Raw genomic sequence first — 17,646 nt, 5'->3', positions numbered from 1 at the left:
ATTATGATACAAGTGTGCTAAGTTGGTCATCACACACGAGGCGATATTGTGCGCGCGAGCTGTAAGCGAGCGCGCAATAAGAAAGCCGATGTGTGTAATGACCAATGCACACGCGTTTCATACGACGTTTTTCAACACACTTGCGAGAAAAAAAAAGATACTCATATTAATCGAATTTTAATAGTTAAAACAGTTAGTATTGTGTGTTGCATCTGTCACTCGTACTGCCGACCGCCCCTCGCCACGGCCGCGGGCGGCGCGGCGGGCGGGCCGGCCGGGCCGCGCACCGCGCAGGCGGTCGGTCGAGCGGCGCGCCGGTGCCCGCCAGTCCGACCAATTAAAGAAGGCTCCCTTTCCATGCATATTATTAGCAATCAGTTACCTTCTTAACTCAGTCGGATAATATAATGAAAAAGCACGAGTGGAATAATACACTGAAAGAGCACGCGTGTTTAATATCTAGGATTATGAGCCAAAAATCGGTGGAATAAAAACGTCGTTTTGAGCATGTGTGTTGAAAATAACTATTATATGATTTTGACCCATGTTCCTTTACTGATATGCGTTAAAATTATAAATAACAAACGAAACCCTCAACGCCCTCTATACGAGAGTAGGCAAAAATTAGTGGCGCCATCTGATCGAGAATCAAATTTTCGTGATTTTTGAGGCACTTTTTTTCCTTAGACTGTATCCATCTATTACCCAGTAATTTCGGAGATCAAGGGGGGAATGGTCATTTTTTGCCTATTTTCTTGAATAACTTCTAAATTATTTATCCTAAAATTATAAAAAAAATATATTTAGGATTCTCACAATGAGCTCTTTCATTTGATATGTAACACATACAGTTTGAAAAACTTTATTTTTTAATTTTGTCATTTACCCCCCAAAAGTGGCCCCCGTGTTTAAAATTCATTTGTTTACGTTACATGGCCGTCTTTGGGTCACAAACTAACATATGTATACCAAATTTCAACTTAATTGGTCCAGTAGTTTCGGAGAAAATAGGCTGTGACAGATGGACAGACAGACAGACGCACGAGTGATCCTATAAGGGTTCCGTTTTTTCCTTTTGAGGTACGGAATCTTAAAAATGTACGAACCTACTTCAGAACTAACTAAACTAGTTAGGTACTTAAGTATAATTTTGTAGGTAATTTATTTTTCAAGTAAAGATATTAAATCTGCATAAACTAAAATTTATATGAAATTGTTTTTAGCACGAGTCCACGGGCGCTGCAGGAGATGAGTATGCCGGCTCAAGAAGGACTGGGTGAGATTCATATAATGATAGCATTCATAAAGAGCAAAGAGGATATACTTAATAGGATAGAGCGGTACTGTCATAGTCAATTTTATAGCCACAGTAAATTCACTGCCATCTATCGACACACGATTAAAACTAAAAATAAAAATATCAAAAAATGTATATACAGTGGAAACTGGATAAGTGAAATCGCAAGGGACCGGCTGTTTAGTTCCGCTTATCCAGGTTTTCCATTTATCCAGTTTTCCACTTAACCAGGTTCAAATAAAACGTTTTCTCACTTACAGAGGCTCTCGCTAACAGAGGTTGTGGATGCTAGTAATGTCACTTATAGAGATCACGTCTATGGTCAAATAAAAGATCAAGAGTTAAATAATCATCTTTTATTAATGTATGCTGTAGATATGTATTAACAAAAAATAGGTATGTAATTAAAAAAAGCAATACCGTAAATAGTCCACAGTATTCGTATACAAAAAGAATATCTGGCCTTTGTTATGAAGTAACTTATATTTAAACAAAATCACTCCTAATATTTATTTATGCAAGAGAAATAAATCAAATGTAACGATTGTACTTTAATGAAAAAAATCCGCACCACGGCTAAAAAAAACAAACTGAACGATGTGTGATGATCTCATACAAAATACGTAGCTGAAGCACGAACCATAATGTTAACGAAACAAATTACCCTCCTTGTGACGGTTTATTAAAAATACAAAGTTTATAACGCCGAGCTGTTCCACTAATAGAGGTTTCGGAGACGGCTGCTTCCAGTTACAGAGGTAAAAATAAGAAATTTTCGAAAAAATGGATTCCGCTTATAGAGGTCCCAAAATTCCGCTTATAGAGGTAATTGGTTGCCAAGGGACTTGAACCGAGGACTTGGGTCTACTTAAAGAGGTTTTCCACTAACCCAGGTTCCACTTATCCAGTTTCCACTATAGTATATAAATAATAAGTCCAATTTTAGAAACCTACCAGCCACCTGAACAAGCGTGATTTAGGAAAAATTACAGTACTATCGACCATATACACGTCCTTGATCAAATTATAGAGAAATATCAAGAATTTAATAATCCACTCTACTTAGCCTTCGTTGACTACGCCAAAGCGTTCGACTCTATTTCCCACCAAAGCATATGGGACGCTCTATTAGCACAGTCAATTCCAAGAACATACATCACTATCCTAAAGGACATTTATAGCAGAACATCAAGTAGAGTCAGGTTAGATCGCATGGGGCCGCCTATAAAAATAGGTAGAGGCGTGAGACAAGGTGATCCGCTCTCACCGAAAATATTCATTGCAGTGTTGCATAATATTATGGAAAAACTACCTTGGTCTAGAAAAGGAATATGGATGAACGGCAAACGCTTAAATCACCTTCGTTTCGCGGACGACATAGTTCTACTCTCTGAATCACCATCTGAACTTCAAACGATGCTAACAGAATTATCCACAATAAGCTCAAACATTGGCCTAGAGATGAATACGAGTAAGACCAAAGTAATGACAAATACCTCAACTGTTCCCATAAAAATTCAAGAAAAAACAATAGAATATGTCAACGAATACATATATCTAGGAAAATTAATGACGTTTAAGGCGCTAGTCGCTATTGTTCGCCGTAAACTCTTACTTTCTAGAGTATATATATGCTTAACGGACTTCCGGTTCGAGCGCCATCTTGATAGTTAGCATCGTGATTAATTACTTTGTTTTTTGCTCATTAATATTGTTTAAAGTGTAATATCGATAGCTTATTATACAGTAAACTAATGTGGTAGTGTGCAGTGAATGGAGAATTAATTTTGAAGCGCGTTTAACCACCATCTTGGAGTCAACGGCCGGTAGTCCACGTGCTTCTTGTAAAGTCTAGCTATCGATTTACAAGAGCTAACAAATCACCGTACACTGTCTTGTACAACCGTACAATTTTTGTCGTTTTTAAACCTCTTAAGAGCGCTATTACATTTCGGCGTTTAGCGAGTTTAGGTATTTTACGCGCTGCGGCGGGCTGTGCGAGCTCAGTATGCCGATCCCTTCTACCACGTTTTCCCTCTCGCTCGCACTACAATGATGGATTAAATAATCTTGATCCTTCGTGAAGCATACTGAAAACAATTATAACGACACTAACTGTACTTAAATTTTAAAATCCTAATTATTGTTATTTGGTACGAAAATACTAAATCCATTGCAAATGTACTTACTTTTGTATTATAAAAGAATTATTTTATACTAGAAAGAAATGATACTCTCTTGTTTACATGTTTCGTCATTACATTTGGTACAGGTACAGGGTAACCGTACCGCTTGGGTAGCGAAACTATTTTAGCTATATGTAGCAGTGTTGGCCGTAATTGTTAACAAGTTTGAGAACAAATACAATTATTATATTAAAATATTTTGATTTGTGTTTTTTAAAGTAGTCACAATACTATATATAAATTAAAAACTGTAATAGATGTCATATATAAAAGAAAAAGTGACGAAGCCCTCCAGTGGTGAAGGCCGGATTCGAACCGGCGTCTTTAGCTATCGCGGCTAACGCCATGAACCCCTAGGCCACCCCGCCACGGCGGTGCCCGTCCGAATTTCTCGACTATATGCCATCTTAGTAAGACTAGGCGTCTTTGACCAGCTCTAAGGGCAAGCAGTGCGCGCTTGCACCTCCTAAACGAACTCCTTACGGATTTACGTTGTAGCGAGAGAGACTGGTGCTGCCATCTATGAACAAGTTTGAGAACAAATACAATTATTATATTAAAATATTTTGATTTGTGTTTTTTAAAGTAGTCACAATACTATATATTCGAATCCGGCCTTCACCACTGGAGGGCTTCGTCATTTTTTCTTTAATATATGACATCTATTACAGTTCGTAATTGTTAATTTTAATTAACCATTGATCAATTGCATTAACCATTAGTTCCGCCATTAACCAATTGCATTACGCACCAATTGCATATAAGTTAATTCGAATTAAATTTTTGAGACGTTAATGGCCATTGAAGTTTTGTTTAGTGTTGTTTGACATATCAGTCAAATTTGACAGATTGACAGTTTTTGTCTTTTTTAGTGAAAATGAACATGGTTTGTTTGCTAAATTATATCCCAAAAAGATAATTTTCACTGAAAATGACAAAAACTGTCAATCTGTCAAACTTGACTGATATGTCAAACAACACTAAACTATGTCACTTAGTACCAAACTTTAACAAAACGTTAATTTTCACAAAAAATTACAAAAACTGCCAAACTGTAAATTTTGACAGTTTTGACAGATGTGTCAAACTACATTTTCCATCCCATGACTAATGATGAAGGTCCTATCAAAATCGGACAAGCCGTTTCGTTTTGGGATCCAAAACTGTCAAAATGTCACAAACTGTCAATTTTGACAGATAGTATAAATCTACACTTAACAATGTCACTGGGTGCTAAATTCTATCCCAAAAAGATAATTTTCACTGAAAATTACAAAAACTGTCAATCTGTCAAATTTGACTGATATGTCAAACAACACTAAACTATGTCACTTAGTACCAAACTTTAACAAAACATGTTAATTTTCACTAAAAATGACAAAACCTGTCAATTTTGACAGTTTTGACAGATGTGTCAAACTACATTTTCCATCCCATAACTAATGTTGAAGGTCCTATCAAAATCGGACAAACCGTTTCGATTTGGGATCCAAAAATGTCAAACTGTCACAAAATGTCAATTTTGACAGATTGTATAAATCTACACTTGACAATGTGACTTGGTGCTAAATTATGTCCCAAAAAGATAATTTTCACTGAAAATGACAAAAACTGTCAATCTGTCAAATTTGACTGATATGTCAAACAACACTAAACTATGTCACTTAGAACCAAACTTTAACAAAACATGTTAATTTTCACTAAAAATGACAAAAACTGTCAAACTGTCAATTTTGACAGTTTTGACAGATGTGTCAAACTACATTTTCCATCCCATGACTAATGTTGAAGGCCCTATCAAAATCGGACAAACCGTTTCGATTTGGGATCCAAAAATGTCAAAATGTCCCAAAATGACAATTTTGACAGATTGTATAAATTTACACTTAACAATGTCACTTGGTGCTAAATTATGTCCTAAAAAGATAATTTTCACTGAAAATGACAAAAACTGTCAATCTGTCAATTTTGACTGATATGTCAAACAACACTAAACTATGTCACTTAGTACCAAACTAACAAAACATGTTAATTTACACTAAAAATGACAAAAACTGTCAAACTGTCAATCTTGACAGTTTTGACAGATGTGTCAAACTACATTTTCCATCCCATGACTAATGTTGAAGGTCCTATCAAAATTGGACAAGCCGTTTCGATCTGGGATCCAAAACTGTCAAAAATGTCAATTTTGACAGATAGTATAAATCTACACTTAACAATGTTACTTGGTGCTAAATTCTATCCCAAAAAGATAATTTTCCCTGAAAATGACAAAAAAACTGTCAATCTGTCAAATTTGACTGATATGTCAACTAAACCTTAGTTCCACTAGGTACTGCCAGGGTTCAACATCAGCTCTATCATGGGTACTGCTCTCCTAAGTGCTCATCAAGACGAGTCGGATGACTAAAACAGCGTGTGCCTATGTTGCACCAAACCTTAGATCCACTAGGTACTGCCAGGGTTCAGCATCAGCTCTATCATGGGTACTGCTCTCCTAAGTGCTCATCAAGACGAGTCGGATGCCTAAAACAGCGTGTGCCTATGTTGCACCAATCCTAAGTTCCACTAGGTACTGCCACGGTTCAGCATCAGCTCTATCATGAGTACTGCTCTCCCAAGTTGCTCATCAAGACGAGTCGAATGATCAAAACAGTGTGCGCCTATGTTGCACCAAACCTAAGTTACTGTACTGTACTGCCAGGGTTCATAAGGAGGATGAGTAATACATACTCAAAACTTATACAAGTTCAGTCTTAGTTATATCGGAGCATCGTTTATAATGGCGTAAACGCTATCGACAATAAGGTCCCTTTTTATAGGAAATACCACATTTTATTCTGTTTTTAGTATTTGTTGTTATAGCGGCAACAGAAATACATCATCTGTGAAACTTTCAACTGTCTAGCTATCACGGTTCATGAGATACAGCCTGGTGACAGACGGACAGACAGACAGACAGACAGCAGAGTCCTAGTAATAGGGTCCCGTTTTTACCCTTTGGGTACGGAACCCTAAAAACAGATTAAAATAGATATTTAAGTGGGGCTCCCATACAACAAACGTGATTTATTTACCGTTTTGTGCATGTGCAGTACGGAACCCTTTGTGCGCGAGTCCGACTCGCACTTGGCTGTTTTTTTATTTTATTTACTACCTATAAAATGTCAGGTCATTTCAAATATTTTTAATGTTGTTCGGAAGTTTGTTATGTTACTATACTATATTATAATACTATAAAAACAAATACAGTACTCGGATCAAAGTTTCTCAGTCGCAGTTTACACGCACACAGTATAGCGTTTTACACGGCGCCTGCCGCACACAACGATAAAAAATCTCGTTGTCGCCGTCGAAAACGTGCGGAGCCGACCGACACAGGTCCGACCTCTTCAAGCTCCGCCGCGGTACTGAGATCGCCAGCGCGCGTCATCGGCAATATAGAGTAGTTTTCAAAAAATTGCCAAAAAATTAAAGTAGAATTTGATAAACACAAATGTATACCAACAGTATAAGCAAACGTTGTAGAGAAAATGACTTCGATACTAAGTAGATTTTCGTAGGAATTTACACTTGTTTCGAAGAGAAAATTCAATTCGTTTAACATTGATTTTCTCTTTCTTAAAAGCATGTAGGAAGAATATCGTTCGATATTCCTAAAGTACAGGATATTAGTAATACAAAATATCCAACTTTAGCAAAGTAAACTTCTCAAAATTTACAAATAAGAGCTCACAATTCAGTGCTTCACGCGGTTTTTCGTAAACGACCATCAGAAAAAAAATCATTACTAATTTAATTAGTCCTTTTTCTAAAATGTGCAACGATATTCCTAAAGATAAGAAGACGCTCTTACTGGAACAAGTACTCTTTATTTCTAATAATGAGCGTAAAATCTTAAATCTTGTCGGGAATATCATCAATTTTACATTATTTCGACTTTTCTTGTAAGAACGCTCTTAATACCTTGATACTGGCGAAATAGTCCCACTGGGCTGAAGCCATAATTTTAAAAGAAGAAGATCTGCTTAACGGTTCAACAAAAAATTATGAAAATAATATATATTAATCTCCATTTTATGTACAACATTCCTAACGTTTGACTTCTTCCCTATGACTTATAGTTTCTCCATAAAAGGAACATTACGACAGGTCGTTTTGCGACTAACTTTGCTTATATCTCCTAAACGGTTTATTCGATTAAAGTTATTTTTAACCTAAAATAAATGTTTTAACAGGCACTACAAATGCAACGTTTCATAATGTTAAAAAACATTATTTTTTTTAAAGAAATCTATTATAATTCAACATTTCGTGCGTATGCAGATCTAAAAAAGCGTGGCCGGCAGTCGTGTGCTAGCTTTGAGACGAGGAGGCTGTGTCGCTCGTCGCTCCGTGCCTTCCTTGTACTCTGTATGCTTGTGCTGAGCCCAAGTGCAATAAAATTGGAGTTATTGTGGCCAAAGACTAAATAACTGCAGAAAGTTGATTTGATTCTGACGCGCTTTAGCGCGCCTAACACGGTGTTTCGCAGCCTAATATAACGAAAATAATGACAATATTTCCACTTATGTTTGAGAAAGCTTTATTTGAAATATAAAAATAAAAGTTTTCTAACATGCGCGGACATATTGCCATTTTTACGTTTTAAATAAAGTTCGATTCCTAACAAAACAATAATTAATTGATTAATATAGGCTATCAATTTACGTTGTAAGTATATAAATATTTATTTATTCATTTTTAAGTTTAATTTTTTTTAATTGTGTTGGGAGATTGGGTAATCCTAATCTCCAATTGATTGGTGGTGGTTGATGATGAAAACGAACAGTGACAAGTAACAGTCAATTGGTATTATTTTATAAGCTAATCATAAATGAAAGTAGGCATAACCCAATATAAACTATTTATACTTAAATCATGACCCACAATTGATTAAGCCGTTTAGTAAAAAGACAAAACGGCCTGTCGTATTTTTTTTGGCAAAACTATAAATTAAGGCGAAAGGAAAAAATCAAACGTACTACTTACCACCGCAACGATAATACGAGTACCTATGCTATAATGTAATAGTTAGTTCGTATTTTACAAATGTTTTCTTGTTCAGATACGAATAGACCTTGCATTTCGTGGAGGTGGTAAATTATTATAATGGTAAATAATACCTCTTTAATTCAGAAACTATATACTTACTTACTGTTACGGTCTAGAGCGTATTTATTCTAAATGGGTAAACAAAAAAATAATGAAAAAAATATATAGCTATGAATTTTTATTTATTGTTCAACAATTGTAACATTTAATATTTTTCTTAAAATTTATAGTTTCACCGTAATAAAAATAATACAACGGGCCATTTTGCGGCTAACTTTGGTTATTTCTACTTAACGGCTAAATCAATTAAAATTATTTTTAAACTAACAATAATATTTTAAGAGCTGACGGTCTTTCCACCGCGATAGAACCGGCCGACGATTCGTTTTATTAACAATATCATTTAAATTCTAAACTACCATCTGACAAAGTATAATGAAATGGGATGCGATATGCGATGACTGAAAAGATTTTTTTTTTACATGTTCATATGACCAGCTGACCTTCCACCGAGATACAACTGGCTGACGATTTTTTTATTCACATTAGCATCTAAACTATCATCTGACAAAGTATCATGCGGGAGGCGATGACAATTTTTTTGCTTTTTTCGCTGGCTGCCATTCCTCAACCCACCAACGGAGCGGCAGCTGACGTCCACGGGGGTTCATCATACATAGCCGTTAACCACTATATCGGAGTTATTGTGGCCAAAAAATAAAAAACTGCAGAGCGCTGATTTGGTTGTGGCGCGCTTGTAATATAAATTTCCCACGAATGATATTCCCACGTAATGTTTGAGAAAACTTCGAACTTCGAAAAATAATACTAGTTTAACACTAGTTCCCAAAATTTTATATGTAGGTAGACTAGGTAGTAAGTACTTAATTTTATAAGTTAACTATTATAATGGCATTATTTATATTTATTTATTACGGATAAAAAAATGACTATAAAATAAACACACTGTACGCCTCAATTTAGTACATACTAAGCTCTAGCTATAAATCTGTCGATTTGACTTAGGTATTTATTTGTAAGAAACAGATAAAACACAAATTAACTAATTGAGGCTTGCAAAGTATAATGCATAAAGGAATATATTTTTATTATAATTTACGACCCACTAAACGCATGATCTACTCATACTCAAACGACAAATTATCTGCAAAAGATACACAAATACGAGTATAGCGCCAACCGCGCGCCTCTGGGCTGTAGCTTATTCTTTGAACCTCGTTGTGGTAAATTCACGGGGGGTGCGGGTACAGAGACGCTGAGACGCTCAAGGACACATCAGCGACTATCGTCTTAATAAGGATAGGCACAAAGACGAATTAAATAGACGCATAAATATTACGTGGAATAAATACTGGAGCCACAAAGAAGTCTTCAAATCCAACATCCCGATGCCCCTGAAAAAGAAAGTGGCAGATTCTTGTCTGTTGCCTTGCTTAACTTATGGATGCCAATTGGGTGCTCAATAATACAATAAGAAATAAAATACAGGTATGCCAAACAAGTATAGAAAGAAGCATGTCGGGTTTAAAATTAAAAGACAAGGTCAGAAACTCTACCACACGAAAAAACACAAAGGTAATAGATGCTTTAGAACATGCACAAAAGCTTAAATGGAAATGGGCTGGTCATGTGGCCCGAATGGACATGACTAAATGGACAAATATAGCCACCTTCTGGAAAGGCCCTGAAGGCCAGCGAAGGTCAGGCAAACCGACAGAACGATGGGTTGACGAGATCAGACGGACAGGCGGAGACAAATGGAGAAAGGAGGCGCAAGATAGAGACAAATGGAGACAACTGGAGGAGGCCTTCACCCTAAGAGGATAATCAAAATAATTCAATGATGATAAATAAATATTTAATTTAATTTGTAAATGTATTGATATATTAAAATTATAATTGACTTTTTGTGAAAATACCTAATAATTAATGCATGAAAAACTATGTAATTCAATTTTCTTAAGGAATTAAAAGGCTTTTTTATTTTATTTATATAATTATATATATGGATAAATGATTTTTTTATTTGTATTTATTATTTTTATATGATTTTGACCCATGTTCACTGATATGTGTTTTAATTGTTAAATAACAAACAAAACCGTCAACGCCATCTAAACGAGAATAGGCCAAAGGTGGTAAAACGTGGTGGCACCATCTGTTCGAGAATCAAATTTTCTTGATTTTCGAGGCACGTTTTTTCCTTAGACTGTATCCATCTAATACGGAATTACGGCGTAAAGCATAGAGTAAGACTCTTAGGGGTCATCTCGTAATTACCTCACAGGCTCACACGAATTTTTAGAAAATGATATTAGAAACCTCAATATCATTTTTGAAGACCTATCCATAAATAGGTACCCTACACGTATGGGTTTGACGAAAAATTTTTTTTGAGTTTCAGTTATAAGTATGGGGAGCCCCCCAAAATGAATTGTTTTTTTTTTCTATTTTTGTGTGAAAATCTTAATGCGGTTCACAAAATACATCTACTTACCAAGTTTCGACAGTATAGTTCTTATAGTTTCGGAAAAAAGTAGCTGTGACATACGGACGGACAGACAGACAGACATGACGAATCCATAAGGGTTCCGTTTCTTGCCATTTGGCTACGGAACCCTAATAGCTAGTGATATAGCAGAGGGATTTGACTAGCAACATTTTAATCAGAAGTATACTTTCAGAGTAAATGGGCCCACTGACTATCAGTCCGCCGGACGATATCGGCCTGTCAGTTAGAACAAAAATTTTACAGTTCCGAACAACTGACACGCCGATATCGTCCGCCGGACTGATAGTCAGTAGGCCTCTTTAGGGTCGGTTGCACCAAACAGTTTGTCATCGTTAAGCTTTATTCTCTATAAGTTCGCTAAATTTTATTGTATGGAAAGTTTCATATTAAACCGTCGGTTTCTTTCTAATTTCCTGGCTTTACGCGCCCTCTTAACTCTTTATGCTTTACACCGCGCCCGTATGTTATAGGCCGTAAGTTCTGGTTTCCGAAAAAATCGGCCAAGTGCGAGTCGGACTCGCGCACGAAGGGTTCCGTACCATTGCGCTAAAAACGGCAAAAAAAACACATTTGTTGTATGGGAGGCCCACTTAAATATTTATTTTATTCTGTTTTTAGTATTAGTTGTTATAGCGGCAACATAAATAAATACATCATTTGTGAAAATTTCAACTGTCTAGCTATCACGGTTCATGAGATACAGCCTGGTAACAGACAGACAGACAGCGGAGTCTTAGTAATAGGGTCCCGTTTCTACCCTTTGGGTACGGAACCCTAAAAATATCGTAGTTCCGTTTTAGTATGTTCATGTTCGCTCCTTGTAAATCCATTCAGTCATTTAGTTTTACAATCCAGAGCACTCCATCTCACCATTGCTTTGGAAGAATTGTAAGTTGATAATGATAAAATATTTGTATTTTTTTATTTGCAAGATAACACCGTTGCCAGCGGGATCAGTATGAAGCAGTATGAAGACCAGCTTAATGCATTAAGAAAAGATAATTTTCACTTAAAATTAAGGATATATTTCATTGAGGAAAAATTAGGAAGCGGTTCACCACCAGCAGTTCAGGTAACCCATAAATAAATTCTTTAAGAAACACATTAAAAAAAGGTTTTGTTATTTAGGTACCATTATCATCGTATCACCCTAAAAACTGGTAAACATGCGACCCCTCCAAGGATCTCTACCACAACGACCAGTCGAGCACTGCACTCATCCAATGATTGCTTGCGATCTTATAGTACATTGTGATACAAGTGTGCTAAGTTAGTCACTACACACGAGGCGACATTGTGCGCGCGAGCTGTAAGCGAGCGCGCAATAAGAAAGCCGATGTGTGTAATGACCAATGCACACGCGACGCGTTTCATACGACGTTTTTCAACACACTTGCGAGGAAAAAAAAGAAAGTTTCATATTAATCATGCTATTTATGCAACAAGTGCGGAAAGTGTATGATTTCCGACGAGTGGAATTTTATTCACGAGCGAGCAAAGCGAGCGAGTGTATAAAGGAATACGAGTCGAAAATCATTTTTACGCACGTGTATCATACAATGTTTTACTATGCATTGTGCGAGTAAATAAAAAAACATATCATGGCAAATAAGTTTAATTATTAAAAGGAGTGTTTTAAATCGACACGAGTTGCGAATTACCTATTCGCACGTGTATCGTACAACGTTTTACAGTACATATGGCCCTTTAAACTTTCGACATATGCACGAAAAGTGCTCTTTTCCGCACTAGTGCGAGAAAGTAGCACCATATGAACTGTAAAAGTAGTACTTTCCGCATGAAATGGCTCCGTAGGAAACGCACTTTTCGAGCACATGCATTATAATAGCTATTTATACAACAAGTGCGGAAATCATCTTTACGCACGTGTATCATACAATGTTTTATTATGCATTGTGCGAGTAAATAAAAAAAACATATAATGGCAAATAAGTTTAATTATTTAAAGGAGTGTTTTAAATCGATACGAGTTGCGAATTACCTATTCGCACGTGTATCGTACAACGTTTTACAGTACATATGGCCCTTTTAACTTTCGACATATGCACGAAAAGTGCTCTTTTCCGCACTAGTACGAGAAAGTAGCACCATATGAACTGTAAAAGTAGTACTTTCCGCATGAAATGGCTCCGTAGGAAACGCACTTTTCGAGCACATGCATTGTAATAGCTATTTATGCAACAAGTGCGGAAATCATCTTTACGCACGTGTATCATACAATGTTTTACTATGCATTGTGCGAGTAAATAAAAATAACATATAATGGCAAATTAGTTTAATTGTTAAAAAATTAAAAACAAAAATCCCAAGTGCGGAAAAGTGCTCTTTTCCGCACTAGTGCGAGAAAGTAGCACCATATGTACTGTAAAAAAAAATTGAAAACAAAAAGCACTAGTGCGGAAAAGTAGTACTTTCCGCATGATATGGCTCCGTAGGAAACGCACTTTTCGAGCACATGCATTGTAAAGTATAAAATCTGTCATGCTGCCGGCCGCCCCTCGCCTCGGCCGCGGGCGGCGGCACACGTGTATCGGACAACGTTTTACAGTACATATAACCCATATGACCCTTTAAACTTTCGACATATGCACGAAAAGTGCCCTTTACGGACTAGTGCGAGAAAGTACCACCATATGTACTGTAAAATAGATTATGGGGGGCCTTATATATTATTGGGGGGCCTTCTAAGACTGCGTCCTACGGTTCGCGAAACCCACTGATTTTTATCTGATTGTTTATTTATTTTTTTAATTTAAAACGTTCTTCGTTAATAGTATACAACTTGAACAGGGACTTCTGGAACACAACATTCGACTGCAGGTGGAGGTAGAGGAACTAAGGAGGCAATTAAGCGACAAGCAAGAACTCCTAGCTGTTGCGGCGGAAGCCATCGATGTACTTGAACACCAGGTGGGTGGTATTCATGCCGTTATAGACCGCGGGCCAGGAACAGATTTCCATGACCATCGCCTCCCGGGCGAAAACTGGTATAGTGGTTAACGGCTATGTATGATGAACCGTCGTGAACGTCAGCTGCCGCTCCGTTGGTGCCTGGTGGGTTGAGGAATGGCAGCAAATAGTCTATAAAAAAAATTTAGTTATCGCCTCCCGTTTGATACTTTGTCAGATGATAGTTTAGATGCTATTGTTAATAAAACAAATAGTCAGCCGGTTGTATCGCGGTGGAAAGACCGTGTTACGCGTTTCGGTGACTGCCATTCCTCAACCCACTCTGACGTTCACGAGGGTTCATCATACATAGCCGTTAACCTCTATACGAGTTTTCGCCCGGGAGGCGATGACTGACGAAATTTGCGCCTGGCTCGCGGTCCATTAGCATCATAATGTGGCTTTGGGTTCATCCGAATATTACGTCAGAGCAACAGGGGGGGGGGGGGTCATGCCAAGTGTGACAGGATGTATTAAATACCTATCTCTTTCCTATGAAAAAGTGTGACGAGGGGGGGGGGGGTCTAAAAATCGAAATTTTATATGGTATATCCTAATTAATGGACGACCCCTATCCATTAGAGATGGAAAGGTCCTTATGCGCATGAAGCATAAGGAGCCTTCTCTAATGGAGAGCCACATATTGTCAGGCATCGTTGTGAACCTGAGAATAACAAAAATTTGAACGTAATAATTATTTAGATCACTAATTAAATTTCAGGGTTCCATGTCTGCCGACAGTATTGAGAATTCAATGAACCACGGCAACGAAGTAGCAAAGGAAATGAACACCCAGGTAATAAATAAAAATTATCACATATAGTTTTACAATATCTGGGAAGTCATATAAAAACTCAAAATTGCGCGTTTCCCTAGAGATAAAAACTAGCTAGGTCGCTTTTTCGCCCCCGAAAACCCCCATTTAGCAAATTTCATTAAAATCGTTTAAGCCGTTTCCGAGATCCCCGAAATATATGAATATGTATAGCAAGCAAGCAAGAGTTGCTCGTTTACAGGTATGAGATTAGTCGTAATTATATTAACATGACTTTCAGATATGTACTATGTATTTCTTTTTACAGGAGACTGTAAACCAGGCAATAGATGACACATGTGCATCAGAATCTGCTGGGTACGATGTTTTATTTTTCCTTGACTGTTTTTTAATCAGCTACTTGCAAAATGTAATTGTAATTCAACCAAGAATCTTCATTTAAGTAATATTTTTTGCATTCCAGAGATTATTTATGTGCCACGACAAATAACAATGATATGGATGAGTTGATCAAGCTACGCAAAGAAAATTCTAAAGCTCTTCAGATGATAAAAGGCTGCATGAAAAAAATTCAGCAGCAAGATAAAGAAATCAAAAAACTAAAATTGGTAAGTTAATAAAGTGTTTTTATAATAGTTTTCTAGAATAAACAATAATCTAAGAAATAAAAATAACTTTTTTCTCTCAGGATAAAGAACAGTCTCATATGCAACATGTCAGCGATTCACAGATTGAAAAATATGATGAAATTTTAAAATGCAAAGATGAGCATATCAAGGACCTCGAAAGCAAACTAAGGGAACTACAAAAGACAACCGATAATGGGCATAACGACGAAGACGCCGGGTACGACAACTTTTATTACATTCAATGATCGTTTCTAGCAGTAATAAGGAGTATTACGCAAAACTCTGCGTAGGGGGCGCCACTAGCACAAACAGTAAACAAACCGCCTTGAAGCATCAACGTCATATTTATTTGTGACAAATAATCTGTGAAAACTTGTCAAAAAACTGTTTACGGCATGCTTAGTATGTATAAGTTATGCTGGTTTACGGTTTATGCTAGTGCTGCACTCTGGCGGCAGAACATTGCAGTAATACTCCCTATTACAGAACGAATTATTATTAAGACGAAAGTGAAGGAACCCGCGCGATATCACCTTTTCAAGTATTGATACAAAAGTATCCCTCAATCTCCTCTTTGGATATCTGGGGGCACGGCAGTGCCCCCGCCAAGTCGAGCAAAACAAAGAGGCACGGCCGTACCATCCTTTTCTCGAAGCCACTCAGGCCATTTTCAACGTTCTGTAATTTTGTGATAGCTAAAGCTAGAACCCTGAATTGACACACATAACATGATTTAGATATATTCTCAATAACATGTAATTTGAACATGTAGTTTAAGAATTATTGCATGTCAAAGTTCCTTAGTTTTGTCACTGACACACTCACTCACGATCATTATAATTCTAAGGTACTTCTAGCAGACCCACAAGCTCCAAATTTAAAACATAATTCGTTTTTACCGTATTAAGCCAATAAAAATTCAAAAATACTGCAATATCAGTCACGTTTTAAAGATTTAATAACTGCACAAGTGAGTTTGTAATCCTATATAAACATATGCGATAACAAAGTTACGTTTGCAGTTACTAAAATTAATATGTTAAGTATAGGTACACTACGTTGTACGATGTGAGTATGAATGAAGATGTGTATAATTATGATATGTGTATACATAGTATGATTATGGTATTTGTATAAGTACACGAAAAGAAGGACTGCCTACAAAAAGAGATGAAATCCTATCAAAAACATTACATGTAAAAAGATGCAAGTCTCGCAACGCAATTCTTCTACTATATTTTTTTTATAAGTATTAAAAAATAAAGGTAAGTATCTAATATTGTTACGGTTTTAACTTCCCCTGGCACTGACTAAAATAACCGACTTGGTATCACATAACATCTCAAAACTTTTTTATAGTAGAAGAATTGCGTTGCAAGACTTGCATTTTTTTACATGTAATGTTTTTGATGGGATTAGCATTATTGGAAATATTTTGTCACAGTTAGATGCGTATCAACCACAGCTATGCCCCTACGTTTAATTTTTTTAGATTTTTGAATGTCGTGTTTTAGACTCCCTAGCAAAAAAAATACGATATTTAAAAAACCATGTTGATTTTTTTTCTGGTTTGTTTACGCGGGCGTTACCGTACAAAATGTAACTTTTATCTGATCAAGTTGTTGATTTTAATGTGTTAAATTAATACTTATAGATCTAATAATGCCTGTATAAACAAAAAAGTGAAAAAATCAACATGATTTTTGAACGTGCGCACGCGTATAGCTCATCTATGTAAAGGCCCCTCCAGACTATGTGCGTGAATCGCGGCGCGACTTCGCGGAGAGAACATGTCGCGACGTTGACGTATGACTCCACAATCGCAAACTTCACGGTGATTACGCAGTTTGGTTCTCGCCAAGATGGCGGAAAAGCATCAGCTGATCGAGCTTAACTGCTAGTTATCATACGTGATTTATCTATTTTTCCATTTTGTTTTGTTGTAAAACCGTAAAATATAGCCGCTTTATATACTATAATTATTATTTATCTTGCCACATATGAGTCAAAATAGTGTGTAATGTGGAGTCTTGCCGGTTCGCGCTTCGCGCCTCCTTTGACGCGGGCTAATAAACCGACAAAAAACGGGGAACTAGGCGCGAAGGCGTGAACAATCTGCGAAATCGACGCCACACTTACGTTCGCGGCTTCGCGCCGTG

The 17,646-nt window shown here is 36.8% G+C and overlaps 1 protein-coding gene across 2 annotated transcripts in view; it reads left to right on the top strand.

Annotated features, from left to right (window-relative positions):
* Positions 1-17,646, top strand: part of LOC134740563 (centrosomin) — a 36,683-nt gene that overhangs the window by 14,178 nt on the left and 4,859 nt on the right. For both annotated transcript variants that reach the window (XM_063673083.1, XM_063673082.1), the window contains exons 2-8: positions 1,224-1,276; positions 12,046-12,185; positions 13,925-14,044; positions 14,805-14,879; positions 15,166-15,215; positions 15,322-15,466; positions 15,547-15,704. In XM_063673083.1, the coding sequence (XP_063529153.1) occupies positions 1,224-1,276; positions 12,046-12,185; positions 13,925-14,044; positions 14,805-14,879; positions 15,166-15,215; positions 15,322-15,466; positions 15,547-15,704 (741 nt within the window). The remainder of the gene's footprint in view (positions 1-1,223; positions 1,277-12,045; positions 12,186-13,924; positions 14,045-14,804; positions 14,880-15,165; positions 15,216-15,321; positions 15,467-15,546; positions 15,705-17,646) is intronic.

Source organism: Cydia strobilella, chromosome 4, assembly GCF_947568885.1.
Source record: "Cydia strobilella chromosome 4, ilCydStro3.1, whole genome shotgun sequence".
Taxonomy (NCBI): domain Eukaryota; kingdom Metazoa; phylum Arthropoda; class Insecta; order Lepidoptera; family Tortricidae; genus Cydia; species Cydia strobilella.
Note: the sequence above shows the minus strand (reverse complement) of the source record. Positions and strands in the feature narration are given on the sequence as shown.